This window comes from Heloderma suspectum, chromosome 4 (assembly GCF_057233095.1).
Source record: "Heloderma suspectum isolate Gila_16-S chromosome 4, 16-S_ref, whole genome shotgun sequence".
NCBI lineage: Eukaryota > Metazoa > Chordata > Lepidosauria > Squamata > Helodermatidae > Heloderma > Heloderma suspectum.
In genome coordinates this window covers 78664248-78691369 of record NC_139461.1, presented here as the reverse complement: position 1 = coordinate 78691369, position 27122 = coordinate 78664248, and the positions used below count along the sequence as shown (strand labels likewise).

The 27122-nt window shown below is 43.0% G+C and overlaps 1 protein-coding gene across 1 annotated transcript in view; it reads left to right on the top strand.

The window, feature by feature from the left end:
• Positions 1 to 26708, top strand: part of LOC146347042 (laminin subunit alpha-3-like) — a 48790-nt gene extending 22082 nt beyond the window's left edge. Inside the window, exons 3-10 of the mRNA XM_084849693.1 lie at positions 9486 to 9603; positions 10910 to 11028; positions 13286 to 13456; positions 17331 to 17428; positions 18228 to 18343; positions 21678 to 21796; positions 24581 to 24671; positions 26155 to 26708. Coding sequence (XP_084705819.1) covers positions 9486 to 9603; positions 10910 to 11028; positions 13286 to 13456; positions 17331 to 17428; positions 18228 to 18343; positions 21678 to 21796; positions 24581 to 24671; positions 26155 to 26165 — 843 coding nt within the window. The 3' untranslated portion in view covers positions 26166 to 26708. The remainder of the gene's footprint in view (positions 1 to 9485; positions 9604 to 10909; positions 11029 to 13285; positions 13457 to 17330; positions 17429 to 18227; positions 18344 to 21677; positions 21797 to 24580; positions 24672 to 26154) is intronic.
• Positions 26709 to 27122: the final 414 nt, after the last annotated feature.

The following is a 27122-nucleotide window of genomic DNA, read 5'->3' as shown; positions in this document are numbered from 1 at the left end:
AAACCGTTCAGGTATGACCTAAATCATATCCCTGATGAATATACAGTGGAGGTGAGGAATAGATTTCAGGGATTAGACCTGATAGACAGAGTGCCTGAGGAACTATGGACGGAGGTCCGTAACATTGTTCAGGAGGCAGCAACTCAATCCATCCCAAAGAAAAAGAAATGCAAGAAAGCAAAGTGGCTGTCTGATGAGGCTTTACAAGTAGCTCACGAAAGAAGGGAAGCGAAAAGCAAAGGAGAAAGGGAAAGATATACCCAACTGAATGCAGAGTTCCAGAGAATAGCAAGGAGAGACAAGAAGGCCTTCTTAAATGAACAATGCAAAGAAATCGAGGAAAACAACAGAATGGGAAAGACTAGAGATCTCTTCAAGAAAATTGGAGATCTCAAGGGAACGTTTTGTGCAAAGACGGGCATGATAAAGGACAAAGAAGGCAGGGACCTAACAGAAGCAGATGAGATTAAGAAGAGGTGGCAAGAATACACAGAAGAACTATACAGGAAAGATCTGAATGTCCCTGATAGCCATGATAGTGCGGTCACTGAACTTGAGCCGGACATCCTCGAGAGTGAAGTCAAGTGGGCCTTAGGAAGCATTAGTAACAACAAAGCTAGCGGAGATGACAGTATTCCAGCCGAGCTATTTAAAATCCTAAAAGATGATGCTGTTAAAGTGCTGCATTCAATATGCCAACAAATCTGGAACACTCAACAGTGGCCACAAGACTGGAAAAGGTCAGTTTACATTCCAATTCCAAAGAAGGGCAACGCCAAAGAGTGTTCAAACTACCGCACCATTGCGCTCATTTCACATGCCAGCAAGGTGATGCTCAAAATCCTACAAGCTAGGCTTCAGCAGTATGCGAACCGAGAACTACCGGAAGTACAAGCTGGGTTTAGAAGAGGCAGAGGAACTAGAGATCAAATCGCCAACATTCGCTGGATCATGGAGAAAGCAAGAGAATTCCAGAAAAACGTCTATTTCTGCTTCATTGACTAAGCTAAAGCCTTTGATTGTGTGGATCACAACAAACTGTGGCAAATTCTTAAAGTGATGGGAGTACCAGACCACCTTACCTGTCTCCTGAGAAACCTGTACGAGGGTCAAGAAGCAACAGTAAGAACCAGAGATGGAACAACCGATTGGTTCAAAATTGGGAAAGGAGTATGACAAGGCTGCATATTGTCACCCTGCTTATTTAACTTATATGCAGAGTACATCATGAGAAATGCCGGGTTGGATGAATCACAGGTCGGAATTAAGATTGCTGGGAGAATTATCAACAACCTCCGATATGCAGACGATACCACCCTAATGGCAGAAAGCGAAGAGGATCTAAAGAGCCTCTTGTTGAGGGTGAAAGAGGAGAGTGCAAAAGCTGGTTTGAAACTCAACATTAAAAAAACGAAGATCATGGCAGCTGGCCCCATCACTTCCTGGCATATAGAAGGGGAAGAAATGGAAGCAGTGACAGATTTTATTTTCTTGGGCTCCAAGATCACCGCAGACGGTGACTGTAGCCATGAAATTAAAAGACGCTTGCTCCTTGGGAGGAAAGCTATGGCCAACCTAGACAGCATAGTAAGAAGCAGAGACATCACCTTGCCGACAAAGGTCCGTCTAATCAAAGCTATGGTTTTCCCAGTAGTAATGTATGGCTGTGAGAGCTGAACTATAAGGAAGGCTGAGCGCCGAAGAATTGATGCTTTCGAACTGTGGTGCTGGAGAAGACTCTTACGAGTCCCCTGGACTGCAAGGAGGTCAAATCAGTCCATCCTAAAGGAAATCAACCCTGAGTGCTCATTGGAAGGACAGATACTGAAGCTGAAGCTCCAATATTTTGGCCACCTAATGCGAAGAGAAAACTCCCTGGAAAAGACCCTGATGCTGGGAAAGACTGAAGGCAAAAGGAGAAGGGGACGGCAGAGGATGAGATGGCTAGATAGCATCACGGATGCAATGAATATGAACTTGAGCACACTCCGGGAGAGAGCGCAGGACAGGAAGGCCTGGCGTGCTATGGTCCATGGGGTCACGAAGAGTCGGACACGACTGAACGACTGAACAACAACAACAACAACAAACTCCCATCTGCTCCAGCTGCATGGCCAATGGTTCGAGATGATGGGAGTTGTAGTTCCTATGTGCTTAACATTACAACCTTAATTTTCTGTGTTTGAGAACAATCAGTCTTGTTTTATTAATGGATTTCAAGAACTTATAAATAATGTTGTATATTATGGGAAAAATACATAAGACTATGATTGTTCTCCATTCATTATGTTCAAGTAATCCAGTTAAGATCATATTGACTATTTTCAGATACTAAACCCTTTTCAAATACTGAACTGATGCATTACTTATGGCAGAAATGCTAAGATAACAAGGAATGACATATGTTGCACATCACTGTGGTCCTATTGACACAGTGCTTATCCATAGTTTATTATCATCATTACTATTAAATGTTTATATCCCGCCTTTCATTCTTTAAAAGCTAACCCCAAAACCCTTATTATGCACATTATAGCGATGTCTGAGGTGAGGAGAATCGTGAGGCAACTGCTCTTCTGGAAGCAGCATGTGAGACTGGACTCTTGCATTGCTCCCAGCTGGCAGTTTCTGACGAATGTATATGCCATGTCCAGGACAGGGGTGGGGGAAAGTCTGGATGGTTTGCACTTCATTCATTTAGCTTTTTGTCTTCCCGTGGCTTTTACTCCATGTTGTCTTTGCATAGCTTCTGACTTCCAATGTACTCTTATACTGGCAAGTATAGACACTTGGCTATAAAAAGCTCATGTCACGATAAATAGGTTAGTCTTTAAGGTGCCACAGGACCCTTTTTAGATCAATTTAATGCAGGAGTGAAACTTCCTGGGAGTTTCATGCAGGGACACCATTTCAGTAAGGCAATATGGGAAAGGAGAAAGAGGTCCTTTGGGCCTTGTTGAATTTTGTGTCCTCCCACCCCGCCCCCCCAACTGAAATCTAAAATGGTGCCATTAGTTATTGATTGTACAATATGTTTTAATATGAGATTTTCCAGACCATCACTAATTAAAAAATATAGCTTGATCAGGCATTATTGAACTAGATATACTTGCTAACTTGCTGTACAGATGTGAAGGGTGAAACTATATTACTCCGCTGCATACTTAGATCTCAGAACAGGGATTATAGGAATTGCAAATATAACATTTTGAATGGACATGCACTTCAGATATCTTTACCCTTAAAATCCTATTTTCTAGGTTCTGATTTATACAAGGAGAATCAGAGCAATCCAACCCCCTGCTGAAGGCTGGCTGTGAGGGTTAGAGGCAAAAGTGCTGCTCTGCTGGTGGCATGGCACACCTGTCCTGGAGGCCTTGTAGGTGTAGAACATGGATGGGCAACCTCTGGCACTTGAGCTTAATCTGGCCCATGGAGGTTCCCAATCTGCCCCACTCAAACTGAGTTTGAATCCTGGCAAGAGGGAAGCACTGTGGGTGGGTGGGTCACAGGTCCAGGAAATAGGTCAGCTGCCTGTTCTGGATGGGGCTGCACTCCCCTTGAAGGAACAGTGGGGCACTCCTAGATTAATCTTTGTCACTTGAAGCTCAGGTGGCCTCAGTAACTAGGAGTGCCTTTTACCACCTTCAGCTGGTATGCCAACTACAGCCATTCCTGGACCGTGATGGTTTAGCCAAACTTTGGTAACCTCAGGATTGGATTATTGTAATATGCTCTATGTGGGGCTACTCTTGGGGTTGATCCAGAAGCTGCAGCTGTTGCAAAATGCAGTGGTGAGGCTGCTAACTGGGGTCTCTTTCCAACAGCAAGTGACACCCTTGCTAAAAGACCTGCACTGGCTGCCAATAAGCTACCGGGCCAAGTTTAAAGTGTTGTTGCTAACATATCAAGCCCTAAACAACTTGGGACCAGGTTACTTTGGGAAATGCCTCACCCCTTATATCCCTGCATGATCTCCGTGATCCTCTGAGGAAACATTTCTAAGGGTGTCAAATGCTCCTGAGGTTTGCCTCAGAAGCACTTGCAGCAGAGCGGTGCTGCAGCACATACACTCTGGCACCCTTTACCACCTGTCATTAGACAGGCCTACACAGTTCTGACATTTAGGGTGCAGTTCTACGCATGTTTAGACAAAAAAAGTCCTACAACTCCCACATTCCCCAGCCAGCAATGCTGGCTGAGGAATCCTGGGAGTTGTAGGAGTTTTTTTTCTGTCTAAACATGCATAGGATTGCACTCTTAGACATCTTTTTAAGATCTTTCTCTTCACACAACCTTTCCCTGAGGGGGCAACAACCGGCTATGGCTTGTAGCACACAGTAGAATGTACGGTTTTACTACTGATTAATTTTTAGCTATGTTGTTTCATTGTCACATTTTATTGTGTTTTTGATAACATTACATGTTATATTCATCACTTTGATATATTCATCATGTTGATTCATCACTTTGAAAGCAGTATATAAATCTGAGTGATCAATAAAATAAATAAATAATGATATGCAGGCCCTGCTCACCCTACAAGCCCCACTTCTGGCCTGGAAGCTACCAGGAGCATGGAGAGAAGGTGGGGAGAGGAATGCCTTTGTTAACTCTGATCTGTAAAAGTCTTGCTGATAGTGTTCCCACTGGTGGTATGGCCTGAAACAGGATCCAAAGCCTCCTTGTTCTCCCAACATGTCCACAGATCAGACTTTTGAACTACTTCAGCCTGGAGCAGGCCTAGTTATGTAATTTAACAAATGAAAAGAAAAACTGCCAAAGGAGGAAGAGGAAGAAGACACTGCCTGCCACCCTGGCCACAGAGAGGGTTTAGGAAGTGGAAACCTCTCTCCACATCCCCAATTTAGGATTTTTTTTTTTCCAACAGCAGGAAAATATTTTAGAACTTGATTTGCTAGCTTTTTGGAATGAATCTTCTATCATTTGTTTTTATTATCTCTTTTGAAGTATGTACCCTGGTTTGTAGCTATTGTCTTGTTGGTGCTTCACCGAAAGGCCACTCTATTCGTTTGGAAAATGGGTACAAAAAGTCAGCGCTAGAAGGTATGGGACAGGTAACGGCCATCTCATGGATTGACTCCCCTTCATTAAGTGTTGGTGTCAGCGCTGTTAATTATTCTCTTTGAGGTTAAAGAAATAAATAGGTCAGGCCTAGGGATGTACGAAAGTCACTTACCTTTTCGCAGGGGTGCTTCGCGGTGGGGGGGAGGCGCTTCGCTTCTTCCCCCGAAGTTCAGGTGAGGGGGGTGAGCCGTCCTGCCTCGCCCGGCCGAAATTCAGGCCGGGGGGGGAGGCTTCCCGCCTCGCCCGGCCGAAATTCAGGCCGGGTAGGAGCGCCCCGTCTCCCCGGCTGCGAAAGTGTAAAAAACAAACAAACAAACAAACAAAAAACCCCGTGATAGGCTATGTAACGATTAACGTAGCCTATCACGGCTAGATTTCCAAAGTCAGCCGTGATAGGCTACGTAAATCGTTACGTAGCCTATCACGGGTGACTTTGGAGATCTAGCCGTGATAGGCTACGTAAATTGTTATGTAGCCTATCGCGGGTGACTTTGGAGATCTAGCCGTGATAGGCTACGTTAATTGTTATGTAGCCTATCACAGGGTTTTGTTTTTTTTTAACACTTTACCTTGTAATGGCGGCGGCGGCAGCCGGTCGGAAGACCGGCTGCCGCCCCCGATGAAAGGCCGACGAACCGCCGCCGGAACCCGCCGCCGGGAGGGACATTCGCCAAAGGTAAGTCCCATCCCGGGGGGGCAGGGGGGTGGAGAATTTCACCACCGATTTCGGGGGGCCGAATGCGTTGGTGCTCGGCCCCCCGAAGATTTGGGGAGAAATTCTCCGCCATCCCTAGTCAGGCCTTGATACACCGTTCCAAGTAAAATACCATTAAAATGGGCGTCAATGGAAGAGTTAGGAAGATTGAAGCCGAAGGCTGCAGTGTTAAAATTGCTTACTCTAGGGCAGCCTCACTGAATTCGCATTCATGATAGTTTCAGGACTATAGTTACATGTAACTTCCTTGTCTTTGTGATTAAACGGTTGTTTTGTTTGAACTGCAGTAGTTATGTTCTTTTGGTGTTTCATAACATTGGAATTTCTCTTAGCTTAAGACAGCTTCACACATTAAATCTTTTGGCTGCATCATGTGTGTGCATGTGTATGATGTGAGGCGTGGTACCCCCTGTCACACCCAGAAGCGAGTGTTACAAGTGGGTGCGATACGTACTTTTAATATTAAGCTAAATGCCAGCAAGAAAGCAGCCCCTTTCTCATCCTCCTCTCTGAAGGCAGAGCTTTTGCTCAGAGAAACATGGATGGTTCTTACATCTGTAGCCCTCATCCTCAGGAATATTTTTCCCTATCGCTAATTGCTGTGCAAGAGAGTGGTTTTCCTGGCGAAGACAACTGAAGAGGGAAGGGTAAGACCTCTCCTTCCTGCATGCTGCAGTCCCAATAAAAACCAACCCTGCTCTGGGCTTACGATTAAATAAACAAAACCCCCTGAAGCAATTGGTAGCAACATATTTAGCATCGCATGTAGTTAAGGACACCAGGTGTCCTACTTTACAGAGGATATTCCTCTGTTTGAAGGTGTGCTCTATTTGAAGAGGTGTCCAAATCTGGCTGAAAGTCAAAGAATCACAAGAAAGAGCACCTGGGCAGCAGACTGAGCAGGCACACAGGTCACCTAGTTGGTCTGCTCCACTATAGTGGTGAGATTTATTGTATTTTTATTTAAACGCTAGTTATTTCTAAGTTTGTGTCTATACATTGGCATATGGAAATGTTATGTAAATTGGAGTCCTCTTTTGTCTTCTTTTTTGGTGATACATTTCCGCTTTTTGGTGATGCATAAGTGGCAACGCTACGTGTCATTAGGGCCTAAATCAGAGCTGTGTGCATTTTTAAAGGACAGTGAATTTATTCTTTAGCGGTGCAATCCTATGCATGTTTAGACAGAAAGAAGTCCTCCAACTCCCAACATTCCCCAGCCAGCATAGCTATGCTGCCTGGGGAATGCTGGGAGTTGGAGGACTTTTTTCTGTCTGAGCATGCATAAAATTGCTCTCTAAGCCATTTATTCCAGCGTTGTCTCATCAACTTCAGTGAGTCACATGGAGTAAATAAAGTAGCATAACCATTTTTTTGAGAGAACAAAAACTGTTTGTTTGCTTGTTACATTTGTAACCCACCTTTCCACCAAATGGTGCTCAAGCTGGCTAACAGCAATAATGCAAATACAGTAAAATATAATAAAAGTAGAATAAGACAGCAATACAATAAAAAAGTGAAAAACATAAAAATAAATAAGAAAGACATCAACCCCCCTTAAAACCAATTACGACCTATTTGAAGGTCAGCTTAGGGGGCAGAGGACTGTCTAATAAAAACATATTTGCTGCTGGTGTAAAGTCATCAGAGGTAGGTCTAGCATGGAGTACCAGACCCTGCAAGCAGTCACTGAGAAGGCCCTCCATGCCATTAACTGTAACAGGGCTTGCACTAGAGCAGTGCAAGTGGAGATGAACTTGCCGAGCAGGGGACCTGGCTATGGATGGAGCCAGAGTGGCTAGAACATCAAGATGGTAAGGCTAGGAACCCGAGAAATTCAAGTTCAGTCTCTGCTCAGCCACCATCTCTTTCTGTCACAATGCAAGGTTCACCTTACAATTTTGGCATTTCACTGTATTTTTGCTTCATTCTGAATGCAGTTGGCTGTGGTTGTCAGGGTTGCCCCTGAGCATATAGAGTGTCAGAGTAGTTCGGATTCTGAGGAAGAGCTGCTACATGTGGGGGAGGAACTTTCCCAGGCTTCAGAGGCACAGCTGCATGGAGAGCCCCCCCCCCTTCACACATCCCTGGGAGTGATAGTGGACAGGAGGAGGTGAGAGAAGAACAACCTGAACTTTTAGATGCAAGATGCAGATGCAGGCACAAGCGGGAAGTCGCACGGGCTGAACTTCGGCGCTCAGCGTCAACAGCTGCGCCCGGACGTGTCATGGGAGAGGGGGAGATCTTCCCCTCCCACCCCTTAAGTTAAGAGAGCTTGCCACCTTTTCTCCCAAACGGAGATCAAGCTGCCAGGGTTCCCTTTTTGCCTGGCTGAGAACTACAAAAGTTGATCTCTGTTTGGGAGAAAAGGCGGCAAGCTTTCTTAACTAAAACTTTTGTAGTTTCCCTTTGAACTCCCTGAAGGCTGTTTCTTTTGTAGTCTCTAGCAATTTATATCTGTATGCCTCATTAGAGTAAATGGAATTAAAGCCTTGGGAATGCAGCCTCTGGTTCAAGTGTTGATTTGGCTCTTGGAGTTCTCAGCCAGGCAAAAAGGGAACCCTGACAGCTTGATCTCCATTTCGGAAAAAAGACGGCAAGCTCTCTTAATTTAAGGGGTGGGAGGGGAAGAACTCCCCCTCTCCTGTGACACGTCCGGGTGCAGCTGTTGACGCTGAGCCAATCGGGCAGAGCACTGAAGTTCAGCCCGTGCGACTTCCCGCTTGTGCCTGCATCTGCATCTTGCATCTAAAAGTTCAGGTTGTTCTTCTCTCACCTCCCCCTGTCCACTATCACTCCCAGGGATGTGTGAAGGGGGGGGCTCTCCATGCAGCTGTGCCTCTGAAGCCTGGGAAAGTTCCTCCCCCACATGTAGCACCTCTTCCTCAGAATCTGAACTACTCTGATATTCTATATGCTCAGGGGCATCCCTGACAGTGGTTTACTGTGATCACTGCCCAAATAATACACTATGGTTGTTGTCTTATCCTCTGGGATTCCATTTACTTGATCAACTGTCTACTTTTTAAAGCCTGTTCTAAAACTTCAAATTAGTTGAACATTGAACGATATTGGTCTAGAAAAGCAAATGTTAGCATGTTCATGTTTTAGGTTGCAATCCTATCCAGATAGGCGACCGCCTCTGAACTCAGAGGCAACTGCCTATCCAATGCAGGGCAGGAGAAGCACGGAGGGGATCATTCCCGCCACACTTCTCCTGCCCTGCATTTTCAGCTAGACAGCCAATTATGGCTATCTAGCCACGGGAGGGCTGAGCAGGGAAGGAGGCTGCTATATGACACATTGGATGTGTCATACAGGCATTTCCACCCTCCCCACCCTGGAATGCCCCCAGACACACCCCTTTTGGGCTGCTCCATGCTCCTCTTGTGAGTGCGGAGGACGGGGCTATTCTGTGCTGCCTCAGACACAGCACAGAAGTGGGAGGAGGTCGGTTCCTGGGAAGCAAGATATCCTATAGCCGTCTAGCTGCTGTCTAGCGGCCATAGGATTGCTCCCTCCGTTAACTAATATCAAATGTTAAATGTATATAACTCCAGTGGAGGCACTTAGCCCAGCTGTTGTGATGGATGCCACCTTACCTGTCCTATTTTTTTTCTCAAGAACTAACAGAATTAACATAGCATAATTTTAATTGTCTTTATTTGTATTTTATTACCAGTTCTTTCATGTGGCCTATGTCCTCATCAAATTTGCAAATTCTCCTCGTCCAGATCTGTGGGTATTAGAAAGATCAATAGACTTTGGGAGAACATATACACCGTGGCAATATTTTGCCAGTGAGTATCCATTTTAAAACTTTTATAACTTTTTAGGAAGGGCCCCACATTCTTTTGATAGTAGCAGAGGTTCCCCAGTGGGAAGATAATAGTGCAAGAATATGTTCTGCCTTCCAGAATCATGAAATATGTTATTTAAAAATCTCTCTAGCTGTGTTTAACAGAGACCAGTCTCCAAATTCAGGCCCTGTTCGGACATACCACTAAACCGTGGGCTTTCACTCCTCTCCCCTCCATATGAAGGAAGGAGATGGAAAGCTTCCACTTTTGATTTTGAGTAAACCACAGTTTCCTGTTACATTCAAACTGTAGTTTATTCTAACTATGGTTAGATCAAACAAATTATGATCAAACTGTATTTTCAGACCCTTGTTAATAACCACAATTAGTAAGTTACAATGAGATGGGAAATTGCAGTTTATTGAAACTTTTAAGTAGACACTTTCAGTTTCCTCCCTTCACATGCAAAAGACAGGGAGAGAAGAGTGGCAGCATGTGAACCCATGGTTTAGTATTACAGTTGAACCAGGCCCAAGTATTAATGACAGCTTCACCTAACTATAGATACATATTTAACAAGAGATAGCTAAATGTTTACAGTCTTCCTGTGAAACCTTTTTAGGGAAGGCCACAATCCCATGTAGTAGAGTTAAGGCACAATCCTATGCATGTTTAGACAGAAAAAGTCCTACAACTCAGTCTACAAGTCCTACAAAATTCCTATAGTCCTACATGGCTGGCTGGGGAATGCTGGGAATTATAGGAGTTTTTTTCTGTTTAAACATGTATAGGAGTGCACCCTTAGTCAATTAAATTGTTTGGTCTTAGGAATGCTAAACTCTGCATAGGATCAGGCTGAAAGATTGGAGTATAATGCATAGTTAAGGCAAAGGTAAGGCCATCTGATGTCAGTGGGACGTAACTGTCTCTAACTGTGTTCTGGTTTGTGTCCGTTATATCCCAAGTTTTAAAAAAAATGAGATGGATGCACAGGTAACCATCCCTAACCAAATGGGGCACTATATGTCCTACTCTTTCTTTGGCCATTTCTCTGACTCGAACTCCTTGAAACACTTGGACTTTGAGTAAGCCAAATGACTTCCTGACATAACTTTGTGAGAACAGCAGCAGGCCTTTGGGAGGTCAAGGGGCAAGACTTGAGTTACCAGGGCCATCCCCTTCTTAGTGTAAGCTGCTGTTGTGCCTGGATGATGTCTTGCATGTTACTGGTGAGTGGTGTTCCCAGGACCAGGAACCAGGCTTAAAACATATCAGAGGCAGAGATAAAGGTGATTTCTTTTATTAGATTCTAAAGCAGACTGTTGGGAACGTTTCGGAAAGGAAGCTAACACTCGTGTTAGGAATGATGATGACATCATTTGCTCTACAGAATATTCTCGGATTGTGCCTCTAGAAAATGGAGAGGTAAGTCCAGGACGACAATAGCAATAATACATTGCTGAATACTTAGCCTTTAGATGGTGCTTTGTGTATTCAAGGGATGTCGCTCATATTACTTCAATAATTGTACCATAGCAAACCTATAAGGAAGGAGATGGGTTCATAATGACCAATAAACAATATCCCTTTTATCTGCACCTACTGTTGGTGCCCATTTCACTCATCCACCTATTCTGTGATGTGTTCGATTGGTGAATGGATGAATACTCGTAGATTAGAGGCTACTCTCCCCAGTCCTGGCAGAAGCTCTTCCTTTGCCTGCGGTGACTTAGCACACATGCCGCCATGTTGTACCCCTTCCCCTTCCTGTTATGTGCCAACACCCCTTTCCACATTGTGCCCCCCGTTCCCTCCTTCCCCTGCCCACCAGTGTGTCATGCCCCCTTCCCATCACAACATCGTCCCCCTTCTCTTTATGGTATTGTACCCCCACCTCCTTCCCCTCCTGGGGTAATCTCCTGGACACCCCTCCCACAATGCTTGGCTCTGAGGAAGGGCCCAGCTCATGGGAGAGCTGCCCCTGACTCTCCCAGGAACACACACAACCCTGTCTCCCACCAGGTATCCTTTGTTTTCCTTGGCCTACCACAAGTGCTGCTGCTGACCATCCTTTGCTTCATTTCTGGCCACCATTTTTCAAAAAGAATGATGGGGAAAAGTCACTTTGAGGTGACTTTTCTCCATTAAAAAGGATTGTGTATGTTCACCTTTTTATATATGGGCCCAAGAAGGATATAAATCAGGGTTGGGCATGCCGCAAGCCTTATGAGACCCCCCCCATGCCTGTTTTTGTGCCCCTGCCTCTGTTGTTGCCATGGTAGTAGCAGATATTACAGTGACTTTGTAAGGAAACAAGGTGTGCGGGGAGCACCTGCCTTGTTTGCAAGCAGAGTTGTGCTCATGGAAGCCTCTCAAAAGTGTGATTCTGCTTGGAAACAAGGCACACAGCCCCCTTGTTTCCCTTTGAAATTGTTCCGCAGGGTTTTTACTGTTCCTGCAACTGCAAATTCAGTGGTAAACACGGCAGTGACAGCAATTGCGGGAGTGTCAGGGGCGGGGCAATGCGACTCCTGACCCCCAGAAGTTGCCCACCTCTGATTTAAATAAACAGCTTGGTCTTGAATTGGTAAGTACCCATTCACAAAGATAATTTCCCCCTATGAGTGGGACTTCCTGTACTAATAAAGGCTTATTAGCATGAGTAAAGATTCCAGTCAGCTCCTAAAATAGTATAGTTCCAAGAACTGAGTTCTGAGTTAGTGGAGCTTGTTATTCTACAATGAACTCTTGTTAAAAAGGGCTTTGAAGCATATTCTTTAATCATTAGTAAAACCTGTTCTTGCTTATGGGGAAATTCCACAACAACATTTAGTACTTGCTTGCTGTCATAAAGAGCCATTAATTAGAAGGCCTCATTCACTGCCAGCTGTCACTTACATCATGACTTCTTGTGCTACAACTCAAAAATAAATGGGTGTTGGTCAAATCCTTCCTATCAACTCATCTTTTAATAACACAACTGATGCGTAGGGATACAGAAATAACTATTATTTATATTTGCAATAATTATAAGTATTCTTTAAAGTTCATTAGGGATTAAACCATTTCAGTTAGATTATTTTCTGGGCATAGAGTTCCATCAGTTAGGTAGACAGCAGTGGGGATTCTTACAAATTGCAAATGGACCAGGGTTGTTTCAGTATTCTTTAAAACAGGGATGGAGAGAGACCTGCAGGGTTCCTTATTTGGCCTGGCAACATCTTGCACTGCCCCCTCTGCAGTGCCACAGAGGGGAAAACTTTTCTCTCCAATTAGCAGGCTCCCTTTCTCAGTGCTTGGCAAGGGAAAGCAATTGTCTCTGATCAGCAACTGATCAGAAATAAGAGCTTTTCCCTAAAGGGCAGACAGAGTGGAGCCAGGGGTGGAACTGTAGAATGATTCTGTCCTGCTTACTTCTGAGTAGATAGGCAAAGGCTTGTCCTGCTTATTTATGAGTAGACATTTCATATAATTTATTAAATTATACATTTATAGTAGGACATTTTTTTACTATAAATTGGTAACAATGGAATTTGAGGCTGGGATGGATTTTTCAACCCTGCCCACTTTTGCCTGGGGCCCACTACTGGAATACAGCCCCCAAGAGAATACTATTAATTTGTCTGTGATTTTACAATGGATTTTTGTCTGTCTGTCTGTCTGTCTGTCTGTCTCTCATTAGATTGTTATATCCTTGGTAAATGGTCGTCCAGGAGCAAATAACTTCACCCATTCTCCAACACTTAGAGAATTTACTAAAGCAACAAATATTCGTTTACATTTCCTCCGAACCAATACACTTCTTGGACACTTGATATCTAAAGCTCAACGGGATCCCACAGTGACACGCAGAGTAAGTAAATGTTCTCTTTTGATGGAGTGGAAATTACAATGGATCTGAAGAAGCCCTAAGCCCATGAGATCTACTATTCAACACCTCCCTACTGCAAAGACCTCCATATCTGCAAAATGTTTGTGCGGTTTTAGATTAGTTTTATCTGGGAGGTGGGGGGAACATTTCCATATTAACTTTATGAGAAACAGGGAGGAGGAAACCTTTGGATGGAACCCTCTATTATATATTATGGTATGGTTACTTGTTTGAGGACTAAATGCATAACAAAAAGTCAAAAGTATTTCTGTTTGCATGATCTCATATATGGAGGAACTTTGTAATGAGTCAGTCTATTGATCTGTCTATCCCAGTTCTCTCTGCTCTAACTGGCAGCAGCTCTACAAAGGGTTAGGCAGAGAGGTCTTTCCCTGCTATCCCACCCAAGACCCTTTTTAAAAATTGGAGATGACAAAAAGTAAGACCTTCTACATGCAAAACATGAGCTCTGTCACAGAGCTATGGCTCCTCCCCATGAGCAATTATCTCTATATTCCTACAGATCAGTTTGTTTTTTTCTTTAGGGCTTTTGCCCAGCTATTATCTCCACAAGGAAATCAGTGTTGTACTCTTGGAATGCAGAGTGCATGAGGTGGGTTAAACTGCTGTAGAGGGTTGATGCATGAAAAGAATTTGCACTGGGGTAGGAGGCTGTACTTGATAACCTCTTGAATAATTCCATGTGTGTGATCTGTAACAATTTGCGCTGCTTCTTAGATATAAAGGATCCCTAAAACAAAAATGTATCGCAGAAGGAAAGCTCCCCCAGTCTCTTCATTATATAAAACAGGAGGGAATGGTATGTCACGCACTGACCAGCAATTTTTGTACTAAACAGGAAGCATGAGTGACCTGCACTGCTTATTTTCACATGTCTTCCAAATGGGGAATTCCACATTTCTTCACCGTGAAATGTATGAATGGTCCTTGTGTTAGGAACATGTGTATCTCCAAAGGGAGAAGGAAAGCCCTCATTTTGAACATTCCTAAAAAGCATGAAAATGGGAAGCACAAGTGACTCATGCCCCCTGTTTACTAGAGGATTTGTATTGTCTAAAGCCCCACTTTATGTCAGAGAAGAGTGGGATGCATATTGTAAGACTCCTCAGGGACCCAAGAAAATGCAGAACAGTGGTCTAAGCAGAGTATAGTTTTATCACAACTTTAGCATCAAACCAGTACTTAAGGTGATGTCTACTTCAACTTAATGGCTACCTGGCCAAGTCTAGCTTGTGTGTAGAGAGAATGCCTGAGTCCTAAATAAATTCTGGGTTACACCTGCTCCAGATGCTAGTATGCTAGAATTGCTAGAAAAACATGGAGTGGACTTCTAATTCTATCTATCTATCTATCTATCTATCTATCTATCTATCTATCCATCCATCCATCCATCCATCCATCTGAATTTGTAAGATAAAAAATAATTCCCCTGCAGATGCAATTTTTTGCCTTTCCTGGTTACTGAGGATAAGGCAGCAAACTTGGTTCCTTTTGGCCTTCTTCCTTCTACTGTACATCAGTTCAGCTCAGGTAGGGTGGAGAATCTTTCTCTCACTTTTTAAACTGTACCCAGATGTTGTTATAACTATTGACATTTTCACTGAGTCAGCCCAAACTGAGTACAGCATTATTTGCCATGTATGTATTGTTGGCAGGGAGTGGTGCTAAGATAACAAGTTGTTAAGCTACACCATTTGGGTTGTTAGTGCTTGCAAATTTCTACTTATAGCCCAAGCCTATGTATACTTACTCAGAAATAAATCCATTGTGTACAATGTGATTTACTCCCAAATTGCTGTGCATAGGAATGTAGCCTTGCACTGCAAACCTATGCACATCTACTCAGAAGTAAGTCCCATTGAGTTCAGGTAAGGGTGTATAGGATTGAAGCCTTATTCTTAGGCCTGAGGAGTGATATCTCTTGCATTATTATACTGGAAAAACCACCAGCTGGACGAGACCTATGACTAAACAGTCCTGGAGAATGACTAACAATTTGAGTTCATAAGACAAGTATACATTATCTCAGCCCACTGGCAAATGTCATGAATATTGAGGAGGACATTCCTTTATCGCATTCCACTGTTAGCTGATACTGCTGTAATGCCAAATCAGTGTCAACAGATGATTGACCTATGACTTTGTTTGAAACCATGTCTTCACTAAATAGACATGGAAGGTGTTACCTAACACATCATTTTGAGAATCTCAAGTTGAATATGACTGTAGCCTTTGTGGTGCTATGGAAAAGGACTTAGAAATGTGCAGGTACTATGCAATGAAGGTGGGATCCTTAAATTTTGGTATATTGTAGGTGGTAAGCAGGTGCTTCCCATCCTGAATTTAATAAAACTGAAAATTCAGTCCCCAGTACTGTGTAGATCAGAGATCTGGGGTTTCAAGTCTCAGACAAGTTAGAATGCAACCAGAACTGAATCTTAACCATCCTGGGGATTCCTAGATGCACCCTAACGTAGTACCTGTGGTTAGAAACAGGATCCCAAGTTGGACCTTGACTATATGCCAAACAATGTTTATTTTTGGTTAAAACTTAAGGGCACAATCCTATGCATATGCACCCTTTGCTAGCTGGGGAATGCTGGGAGTTGTAGGCCTTTTCTCTGTCTAAACATGCATAGGATTGTGCCCTTAGAGTGCCAGAACATCATTTAGCAAAATTATGTTACCTAGAACAACTGGGCTTGAGTTCATCATGGAAAAATCTTGGCTAAAACTGAAATGTTCAGTCTGAGGAAGGAAATAACTCTTGCCGGGTTTCAACTAATGACATCTGCGGTCCTTGATAGTAGACTAGCTAAGATACCTTATCACTTGCACTATTGTCGTCGTGATTCAGATGAGGTTGAGGAACTTCCTCATTATTTGTTGAATTGCTCTCTGATGCAAGACATTAAGGAAATATACCCTGTTGGCTTGCTAAAAATCAGAAAAACTGGTCAGTTTGCCAGAAGATAGATTTCTTGCACTATAACAAGGACATAAAGATCTTGAGAAGAGTCACCACTTTCCTAATGGCATTAGCTAAAGTCCACACCAGACTTAATAAGGCAGATGAAATAGGTGGTATCATAGAAAAATTATGTTTTAGTACTTAATTTAAAGACTTGTATGTTTTACATTGGTTTCCTTAACAGACACTTTTATTAAACTTGGAGTTCAGTACTAGGGAATTTTTAACCTTAATTTTAGTTTGTCAGCCCTGAATTATAAGTCATTTTCTTTCATCTATGTTTAACTTGCTTGCTTTTACTTCTGTAATATTCTGGATATTTTCTTTCTGTTATATTGTGATGACCTAGGGTTATAAATAATAAAACTGAACTGAACTGCGACCTGTAATGAAGGATCAGAATCTGCAGAAGGGCTAAATATAATAATAAAATGATGACGATGATGATGCACTGCACTTCTTTCTAAGGTCTCAAAGAATCACACATCTATACTGTCTCTGTAATTCTTACAATGACCTTTAAAGTATGCCAAAATTATTATCTTCCTTTTAAAGATTGGGATTGCTGAGACATAGTTGCTTGCCTAAAGACAGGCAGTAGGTTCATTGCTGAACTGTACAGTTGCATAACATCTAAGTTCGTGGGGAGCCCATGGCAAAAAAACACAATTTAAATATCCAATTTTTTAAAATGTGCATTTCAGTAGCAGAATAAGTAATGCATGGTAAGAGAAAGTATCTGTGGTCATGTGTATACCACTAGCAAGTTTACACCATTCTGCTTACATTTATAACCTTTGATGGAAGACACTGAGGACAGATCCACTCAGCTACTGATATACAAATCTTGTTTCTGTTGTCTAGTACTACTACAGTATGAAAGACATCAGTGTTGGCGGGCAGTGTGTTTGCCACGGACATGCTGATGTCTGTGATGCAAAAAGTGAGCCAGATTTGTACAGGTAAGGAAATGTAACGGTGCAGTCAAAAGAACTGTGCTGTCAAAATGATTGCTTTATAGCTGTCAAATGATGATGCCTTATGCAATATTCTTCATAATCTCAGAATTCACAAAAGGCCATTTAGCACATTTTCTGAGATGCATATTGATCCCTGTATCAGAAAATGGATGTATTTTATAACATAGCCTGAATGCTTCTGTGCCACTTATACATGTGTCAAATTGGCCTTTTGATCTATGTACATTGGTGAAAAATACTATGCTATCATTCAAATATTAGAAAATATACACTTTGGGGGGAAAACAAATATGAAGAAGCCTTGATATATGTTAAGTGTGTTTTCATATCCAGTAAAATTTCTGTTGTATAAATCTCTCTTATCTAAATAGCCTCATTGTCCAAATTCATTTTGGCTGCATGCCTGAATGCAGTTAAGCTGCTTGAATGCCATTGAAGGTGGCCAGATGCAAAAGGGGACAGGAAATTTCACTTGTGTCATGCAAGCTACACTTACTGAAATTCCCTCTTCTAACAATTCTTAAGGACACATTCTGTCATCTTTTGCAGCTGGCTACCCCCAATTTCAGTGGGATTTAAGCAGCCTAAGAAAGCAATCCTATGGTCCCTGGGAGGGTGTTCCAGCGGCCATAGGATATGGTGGATTTCCCCTTCTGAAGGCAGAGAGAGAGAGATCCACCCTCAGAGGGGGAAATCCAACCACAAATCCCCCCTCCCATCTACCACAAAAAAAAGGTACCAATATGAATGTCAAATAAGAATGAATTACTTAAACATCCAGGTACCAATGTGAATGTCAGCACAACACTTGTGGGGAAACCTGTGATCAATGCTGCCCTGGATATAACCAGAAACGCTGGCAAGCTGCAACATCCAGCAGCACAAATCCCTGTGAACGTAAGTAATATAAAATATGCTTTCTGAGCGCTTACAGTGGTACAAAGGTTTACAATGTGAAGAGCTAACATCCTCAAGGTTAGCACATGGTAATAGTTCAGATGGTAGAGTAGAACAAGCAAATGATCCTAAGTGGTATTCTGTGTTGGACTCTTACAATCATGTGTTAACTTCAACTTTAGCTAAACACATTTTGTGAAAGTCTAGATGAAGAAGTATACAGAAACAAGTTCTGTGTTGTACTCATCCACGTGAAGTTTCACTTGCTAACCTCAAGAACCTAAGTTACTTGATCAGTCATCCTAACAGCACCCCCACCATATCAATTAATTTTATTGTTTGCTTACATCAGTCTTTCCCAACCTGGTACCCTCTAGATGTATTGGACCACAAGTTGCATCACCTCCAGCCAGCATAGCCATTGAGTTGCAGTCCAACACATCTGGAAGGCAGCAAGTTGGAGAAGGCTGGCTTACACAATCAGGTGGTTGAAAAGAGCTCCTGAATAATTAGCTCTGTACTTAGCCCTACAGTACCTGAACATAAAAAATATTTTGTGCAATGTTGATGTGGATAGAGCACTTAGTTCACTACAAGCATGCAGTGATCTGAGTAAACAATAGCATGGTATTCCTTCATGGCTCCATTTGTACCATGGTCTGCCAGGGCACAGCCCTGAAATTTGTCCTTAGCATAGAACAGGGGTGGGCAGCTTTGTGCCCATCCAGACATTGCTAGGCTGCAGCTCCCATCATCCTAGCCAGCATAACCAATGGTGAGAGATGATGGGAGTTGCAGGGCAGCAACATCTGGAAGCTCACAAGTTGCCCATCCCTGGCATAGAAAATAGCTTTCAAGGGAAAGGCTATGCATCTTCTAGGTAGGCTTGAACCCTAGCAACAGTCGTTTCAGAAATTATGTGCTAGGTTTCTTGCCTGTGTTAACAAAAATAGATGGTTATGGATGACAATCTTGGCTTGTGTACCAAAAGAAAGCAATATTGGTAACCCAAAGGAGTTTGTGTTGGTAGTCCAATGGTAACTCAAGACTGGTAACCCAAAGGTTACTCAGAAAGGCTATGAGTTGGATGCAGACTTAGACATACTTAGATTTGTTGTTGTTCAGTCATTAAGTCATGTCCGACTCTTCGTGACCCCATGGACCATAGCACGCCAGGTCTTCCTGTCCTCGTCATGACTAACCTCTTGATATCAGTGGGACTTAGTTAGTCCTGACTAACCTAAGCCCCATTGATTGGAAGATGTCTACTCTAAGTATGACTGTGTGGAACCAACCCTATAAAATGACAGCTATGCTGTTACTAGTATTTGAACGTAGAAATAGCAGATTGATTTTATTGGTGTCAAGAGAAAATTCCCATTAATGTTGGCTGTTTAACTCTTTGTCTCTCAGATCAAATGGGAAGGGTGATTTCTGGAATATAATTCTGACTGGCAATAGAGACATGCTTTGCAACTATAAACTATGGTTTGGAGTTTGGACAGCCATGTGAGGGACAGTGAACTGTGTACACACCTATAGTATGGAAGTAGTAAAGAATAAAAGACTTAGAAAAACTGATGTACAAACATTTCAGACTGAGCTGCCTAAATTGTGAAGCTTGAAAGTGACACACATTGCAAAACCATTTGATAAAAAGTAGGCATGTCAGAATGAACAATACCAGAATTCCACATGAGTGACTTGGAAGAATAAGAGACTTTTTTTATTAAAAGGGTAGACTGTGAATAAGTAAATAATGTGACATCATATCTTTTCAAGAAGCATTGAGTAAATGGCAATTCAGAAGTATTTGAGCCCCAATACGGAGCATGTAGTTTACCTGTCACAGATAGAATGTTTATATGAGTTCTCACACTTACAGGGCAATGCCCCAGGCTCAGTTTCCCAGAACCTTGGAAAAATTTTGTGAGGGCAAAACAAAGCTGTTGTAGGAAAGAAAGGAAACAGTGGTGGCAGCGAAAGGGAGCAGCAGCAAATATGTACTTGGGAGGGAGGGGAAAGCATGAGCAACATATACTTGAAATAGGCTTAGGGTTTGGAGCAAAGGCCAACCTTCCCCAACCTGGTGCCCTCCAGATATTTTAAATTCCAATCCCCATCAGGCCAAGCCAGCATGGCCAATGGTCAAGAATACTGGGTGTTGTAGGCCCAAACATCTTGAGGGCACCAAGCTGGGGCAGACTGGGCTAAGCTGTCTAGATATGGGGAGGAGCTAGTAACCACCATCAGTAGTTGTCAAACTGCAGACAGTCACAGAAAAGGAGGGAAAATGGAGCCAGGTGAAGGCTGTAGAAAAAGAGCTATTTCTCCCTTTGAGAACACCAAGAGGTTGGAAGAGAAAGGGAAGTTGTCCACTGAAGCAAGGTGTCATCCGATCTGCCTCCATGATTCCAGAGGCATGGCCTGATCTGAGCTGGCCGATTTCCCAGCTGACACAGAGATCCTCTACCTCTAAGACAGGGGCAGGTCACTTCTGAGGTTCTGGGAGCCAATTTCCCACCCCTGAACCCACCGCAGGTCGCACCCCCCACTGCCAAAATTGCTGCTGTTGCCGAGTTGCTGCCGGAATTCAGCGGCAACTGGGTAGTGGCAAAAAGCTGCTTTCTTCTTTTACAACAGGGAGCGTAGAGAGTGGGCACTTTGTTTTAATGCATAATTGTGGTCCTGGAAGCCCCTGGGAGCATGAATTTGCATTACAACAAGGTGTGTGCCTTGTTATTTTAAAGTGAAAATCAGCTTCCCTGCCACTGCATTGGCAACAAGGCAGTGGTGGTGATTTGGGAGGCCATGGGGACCGCAAAATAGGCCAGGGGGCCAAATGTGGCATGTGGCTCTAAGAGCTCCACTGCTGAAAGCAACTATGGTATCTTGGCCTCTTGCTTTGATGCTGCAGCAGTCTGGCTCCCTGCCCTTCTTCCTGTCTCCTCTAACTCGGAACCATGTCAAGGCCGGGCATCTGGCAAGAAAAATCAGCGCAGGCAGACGTTGCCCTTGCTTCTTGGGACGCTATTTTGGCTCAAATTTGTGTGCTTGGAAAGTACTATGATGGCTAAGAAATACCATTTTACCTGTGGCTGTGCAGCATTTTAAAGTCTACAAATGACCTGTTTGTTCCCTGTAACAAGCTTCATGAGAAAGTGGTGCGTGAGACTGCCCCATGGTTGCATAGTGCCGGACTGAACAGACTGTGATGACCTTGCTACAACTGACTGCACATTCTATGGAGATTCGGAATATTTTTTCTTCTTCTGTGTTCCATTGTTCATTTATGCCATTATTATAATGAAACCTAACCAGCCCTCTCTCGCAGCTTGCAACTGCCACGGACATGCCACTGACTGCTATTATGACCCTGAGGTTGAACGACGCAAAGAGAGCTTAAATCACTATGGACATTATCAAGGTGGAGGGGTCTGCATTAACTGTCAGGTAAAATACCCCCCCCCCCGCCGCCCCTTAGTCTTGTAGGCTACAAATAAGTGAGAACTGGAAATGGGATACCAAAAGATGATTGTTCTTTGTTGGAGCATTGGGCCTAATGTTCCATCACTCAAGACTTTATTAGGTTTTGGTCCCTAACTGTGCAATCCTATGCATGATTCCTCAAAAATAGGTCCCACTGTTTTCAGTGGAGCTACTTCTTAGTAAGTGTGTTTAGGATTGTGTCCTAAAACTGTTAATCCCAAGTAATTCAGTAAAAACAACAGTCCTTTAATAATACAATTGAGTAATGCAATCACATGATATTGTATAAGAAAATGCATGTAAAATGTCAGCACCTAATTTCAGTTAGATTTTTTTTGTCACAAACAATGATCCATTGAACTATAACCAAACAACTCTTTTTATGGGATATTAAACTGTTCTTAATTTATCTTATTTCTCTTTATTTTGAAACCATGCCATTAAAGACTTTCTGAAAATACCCATCAGTCTTCTCTAAAAATGCCCTCAAAATACAGATTTTGAAAAAATCTGAAAAAATACTGAAAAAAACCACTCAGAAACATTGCCAAAAATTTTACATCTCTGCATCAAAATGGAGGCTCCCCCAAATCCCTGATCACTTGATACGTAAACTTTAATCATGAAAGGTTCACAGGACAATCCTATACATGTGTACACATAGGGAAGTCCCATCGAGTTCAATGCGACTTTTTATGAGCAGACTTGTATGGGATCGTGTTGTGCATTTTATGTTTTAGCCGTCTGAAGAGGCACAGTCAACAGAAGTGTAAATAATAGGAGGAAGCCTTTAAAGATTAATAAGCTATGGTTTTGGCCAGCCTTGAGTCTGTATGTGAGAAGGAATAAATTTGGGTCCATACCCTTTAACAAGACAAAGGTTAATCACCTCGTACTCTGACCCTAGACACATGGTCAGGTCAATGGAGAAGGAGGAGCAGGGCTACTGTGGTTCATTGCTGTTCTCTGAGATCCTCAGTAATGGATCCCCACGAGGCCAAAAATGCTATTGGAAAACTGGGAGTTTCTCCGTCAGACCAGTGATCAAGACAACCATGCTGGTTCCGATGAGAAGATGGGGGAGTCAGGCTCATGTTCGGCCAGCTGAAGAGGTGAAGTCGTATTTGTAATTGAGGGAGAGCTTCAGAGAGGAGCTCCATGATTTCCTAGTACAACTTGTGCCTTCAGAGAGCAACTGGCCTCCAGCTTGAGACCTGGGGTCAAAGGAAACATCCAGTGCAACCATCATGTACTTTTGATCTCACTGCTAAACTGAAAGCACTTCTTGTCAAAAACATAGCTGGATGTAAATAAAAGAAAAATTGTTTTTCAAGAGAAAGAGGGAAGCTCTTTGTTTTCCATTTGACATTTCTGTGTGGAGTTTCCTCCTTGCACTTTTGCCCATAAAAGAACATGTTAACTAAATGTCTTCTCTGAACATCATCAAAGTGGGGAAGTATCCGGAATCTTAAAAAACACTGTCTATTGCATCTGATGTTGATTTCCCATAATTTAATTTTGTGCAAATGAATCTGGGTGAAACTGCTAAACTGTGAAATCTAATTATAGCTTTTCCTTCCCAGAAGAGGCATATGGATTGGGATTGCCCTTTATCCATTTGTATTATAGAAACACAATTAGAAATGTTTGTATGAGTGATAAACTGGTGGAAATGGAGACATGATATACAGAGAGAATCTGTTTCTTTGGAAAATGATAACGATGTTCTGTATGTTCTGTTCTCTGAATCAGGCAATATCTTACTCTGAGACAGATGTAATTTCCTTGCTGTAGATCCAATTATTCATGATCACAAAGTTTAAATATCTCTGCTATCCAATAAGTTGGTGGTGTGGTTTTTATTTTAAATACTTCTTGGCTTATGGGAGTTGAAATGTTATCTGAGCTGGGAAATTTTTTTTGCAGCATATGAAAATGGAAGAATATTGTTGCTGGCACTCCATCCTAATGCAAATTAAAAGAGAACCAAACAAATGTTCTTTCATTACATTTATTAAATGAAAACTAATTAATGGAGATGTATGCCATGAATTCATCTTTCATATATGGTCATATTAATTTCACTAAATGTTTTGCTTTTTTTAAATGACCATGTCATATAATCCAAGTAGGAAATTTGGCAATATATGTCAGGGTTGAGTCATGAGAGCTGTCGATTTGGAATCAGGAATTGTGCTAAGAGTCAGACCAAGGGGGTTACACTGAGGAGTCAGGCCAGGAGTTAGAGCCAGGAGTCAGAACTGAAAGGCTTAAGTCAAGAAGTCAAACTAGGGAACAATCCAAGCAAGAGTCAGAACCAGGAAACAAAGCCAAGAGTCAGAAAGAGCCAGGAAAGCCTATCAGTGGCCAGGCGAAATCCCAGCTTAAACAGGATGCCTTTATAGCCCTTTCAGTTGAGGACATCCCATGGCTGGGCTGGGTAGCTACTTCAGTACCTAGGAACACTTCACAGCCCAGGGAGATATTCCCAACTGGAGCCCTGGTGGCCCACCACACTGGGGTAGCTGTTCCCAGAGCTATGGGGGGCTTGGTTCTAAACCCATGGCTCCTGACAACGTAAGAAAAAAACAGAACGCACTGCATTTCTGCTACATCAAGTTTCTTCTTTACCTACAGTGACGTATTTTAAAAGATTTTAAAATGCCAGCATTCAGTTCTTGTATTTTTTTTATTCTTGCAATTGCATTTCTCTCATGTCACTTTTTTCTCTTGCTCTACCCTGCGTAGCACAACACAGCCGGTGTAAACTGTGAGAAATGCTCGAAGGGTTACTACCGTCCTTATGGTGTTCCAGTGACAGCACCACATGGATGTACATGTATGTTCTTTTCTTCTTACCTTTAAATGATCCCCCATCTGGAGAAAACAATAATAGAAAGAACTGGCAATGTTAATTTGAATATATTTTACAATGTGAAGTTAGTATATTTCCATTGCATATGGTCATGCTGGTTGGGCATGGTAGGTGTTGTTGTCCATCACATCTGGGGGGGGCGCCAAGTTGGGGAAGGTTGGCATGCAGTGTCTCTGATCCTAGACTAGTGCAGAAGGCGGGAGCCTCAGGGGTTGGAGGCTACACATGCGTGCATTCGCAGACATGGATACCCACAGGCAAGCATGCACACATGCACACATACGCACGCAGCCCAGCCATCACGATACAGATTGCTGTTGCTTTGTCGCTAACAGCAGTGTGCGTGTGTGTGTGAAGGAGTGATCTGTATGAGGGTCTTCGGGAGCGGGAGTGGAGAGTGCAGCAGGCAGTGGGGAAATCGGCGTGGGTGGGGGGAAATTTGGTGGTAGTGGCCTGCAGTCAAGACCTTGGGAGAGCCACACATGTCCCACTGGATGCAGGTTGTTCATCCCTAAGGCTGATACACCAGGTGCAACTGTTCCTGAACAAAGATAATGTCTATAGCAACTGTTATCCATACACTCTGGTAATGCATGGATTATTGGGCTATTGTAATGCATTGGAGGTGGAGCTGCCTTGGAAGGCAGTTGGCACAGAACATTGCAACAAGACTGTTGGCTGGGACCAGCTGAATGGAATGTATCTCTCCAGGCTTTAAACAAATGATCCGGCTGCCGATCCACTTCAGAGGGATTGGTGGGGCTTATTTTTAAATCCCTGCATGGAACCTGGGTACAGGAAGAACTGCCTAGAGACTAGCAGAAGGCGTGGGGTGGGTGAACCTGGGTGGCTGCTCTGGGTGCAGGCTCAGTCAGAGCTTCATCTACCCTACATCCTCTCCACTCGGGGAAGGCATGGGGTGAGCAAAACAGGAAAGGCACTGAGCAGGTGCCTCCTCACGGGGCCCGCACAGTGCCTTGTATGCTGGCATCGGCCCCACCCACTTTGAGGGCATGGCCCCATCTGGCCCCACCCCAGCCTAGTCTCTTATGAACCTGAGATCATCTTCAAGAACTCACATGAACCTTGAGATCATCTTCAGGGGCTCTTCTCTGGGAGCCCTTCCACCTTTTGGAGGTCAGGTAGGTGGTGTTCAGAGAAAGCTTTCTCAGTGGTGCCCAGTCTATGGAACACTGTTATCAGAGAGGCTCACCTGGCCTGAAATCTCCGCTCTGTTTTGGCATCATGTGAAGACCTTTTTATTGACTCAGGCCTTTTAAAATACTGCTTGAATCAGTCTAAGGGCTCCTTCACACTGAGCTTTTATCCTGCGAATGAGATTTTTCCTTCACGGAAGTTTGCGGGCTCTTTACATGACGCCGTGACCCTCCTGTGACCCTCCAGGGCGTCTTCTGCACTAAATGTCCTTTGTTCCATTTTTAAATAGATCGCAAATAATGAGCTATCAAATTATCCCGTTTGAAAAGAGGAAAAGTGGCAAGAAGAGGAGCAAGATCAATAAAAGATAATGGAAGACTCTGATACAGGGAGAGAAAGAGGGGGAAAAGAAGCGCGTGAAAAAGGGAGTCAAGTCATGGTGATCCTGCATTTAAAACGGAAGCAGAAAGCCCCGTTTTAAATGCAGGATTTTAGGCTGGTGTAGAGATGCCCTAAAACTCTGCTGCTGTGTTTTTGCCACTCTTCCATTTTAACAGTGTCTTTTTAAAGTAACGTTTTAACTTTGATGTTTTTTTAAAAAAGATTCTAATCTGCCATGTGAAAGTGGTAATTCTGAAGGCATATATAAAATTAACTATGTAAATTAACCAAAGCTGTTGTCAGCAGGAAATCAGCATATTGATGTGATAATGTTCAAACAGCCCTTTAAATATAATTATCTTAGAATTCTAAATTACAGTTATCTACACAAGGAAGCAAGCACAAATACAATTCTAACTGTATTTTTTTAGATTAACCTTTAATAAATAAATAAATTCACTCAAAGAAAGCTTTTAGGATTATGGGTTTTTTTAATGTAGTCTGCAGCTGCAATCCAGAATATTCCAATGGCTGTGAGGAAGGATCAGGCCGCTGCTATTGTAAATTGAATTATCAGGGCGAGACCTGTGACAGGTGTGCTGATGGATACCACAGTTTCCCCTTCTGTTACCGTAAGTATCAATGTCTCTCTGCATTTTTGTCCTCTGTTTTATTAAATATCCCTCTGCATCCCTTTGTTCCAATCACAGTGCACCAAGTTTTCTGTAAGTTCTCAGTAAATAAATATACTGCAAATAAGACAAGCAATTAAATATTCCTTTTTGCCATGAAACGATGGATAGGAATGTTAGTCATTCCGTCATCTGAGATAATGCTGAATTCTACAACCAATATCTCTCTGATTGGTTGGTCTAA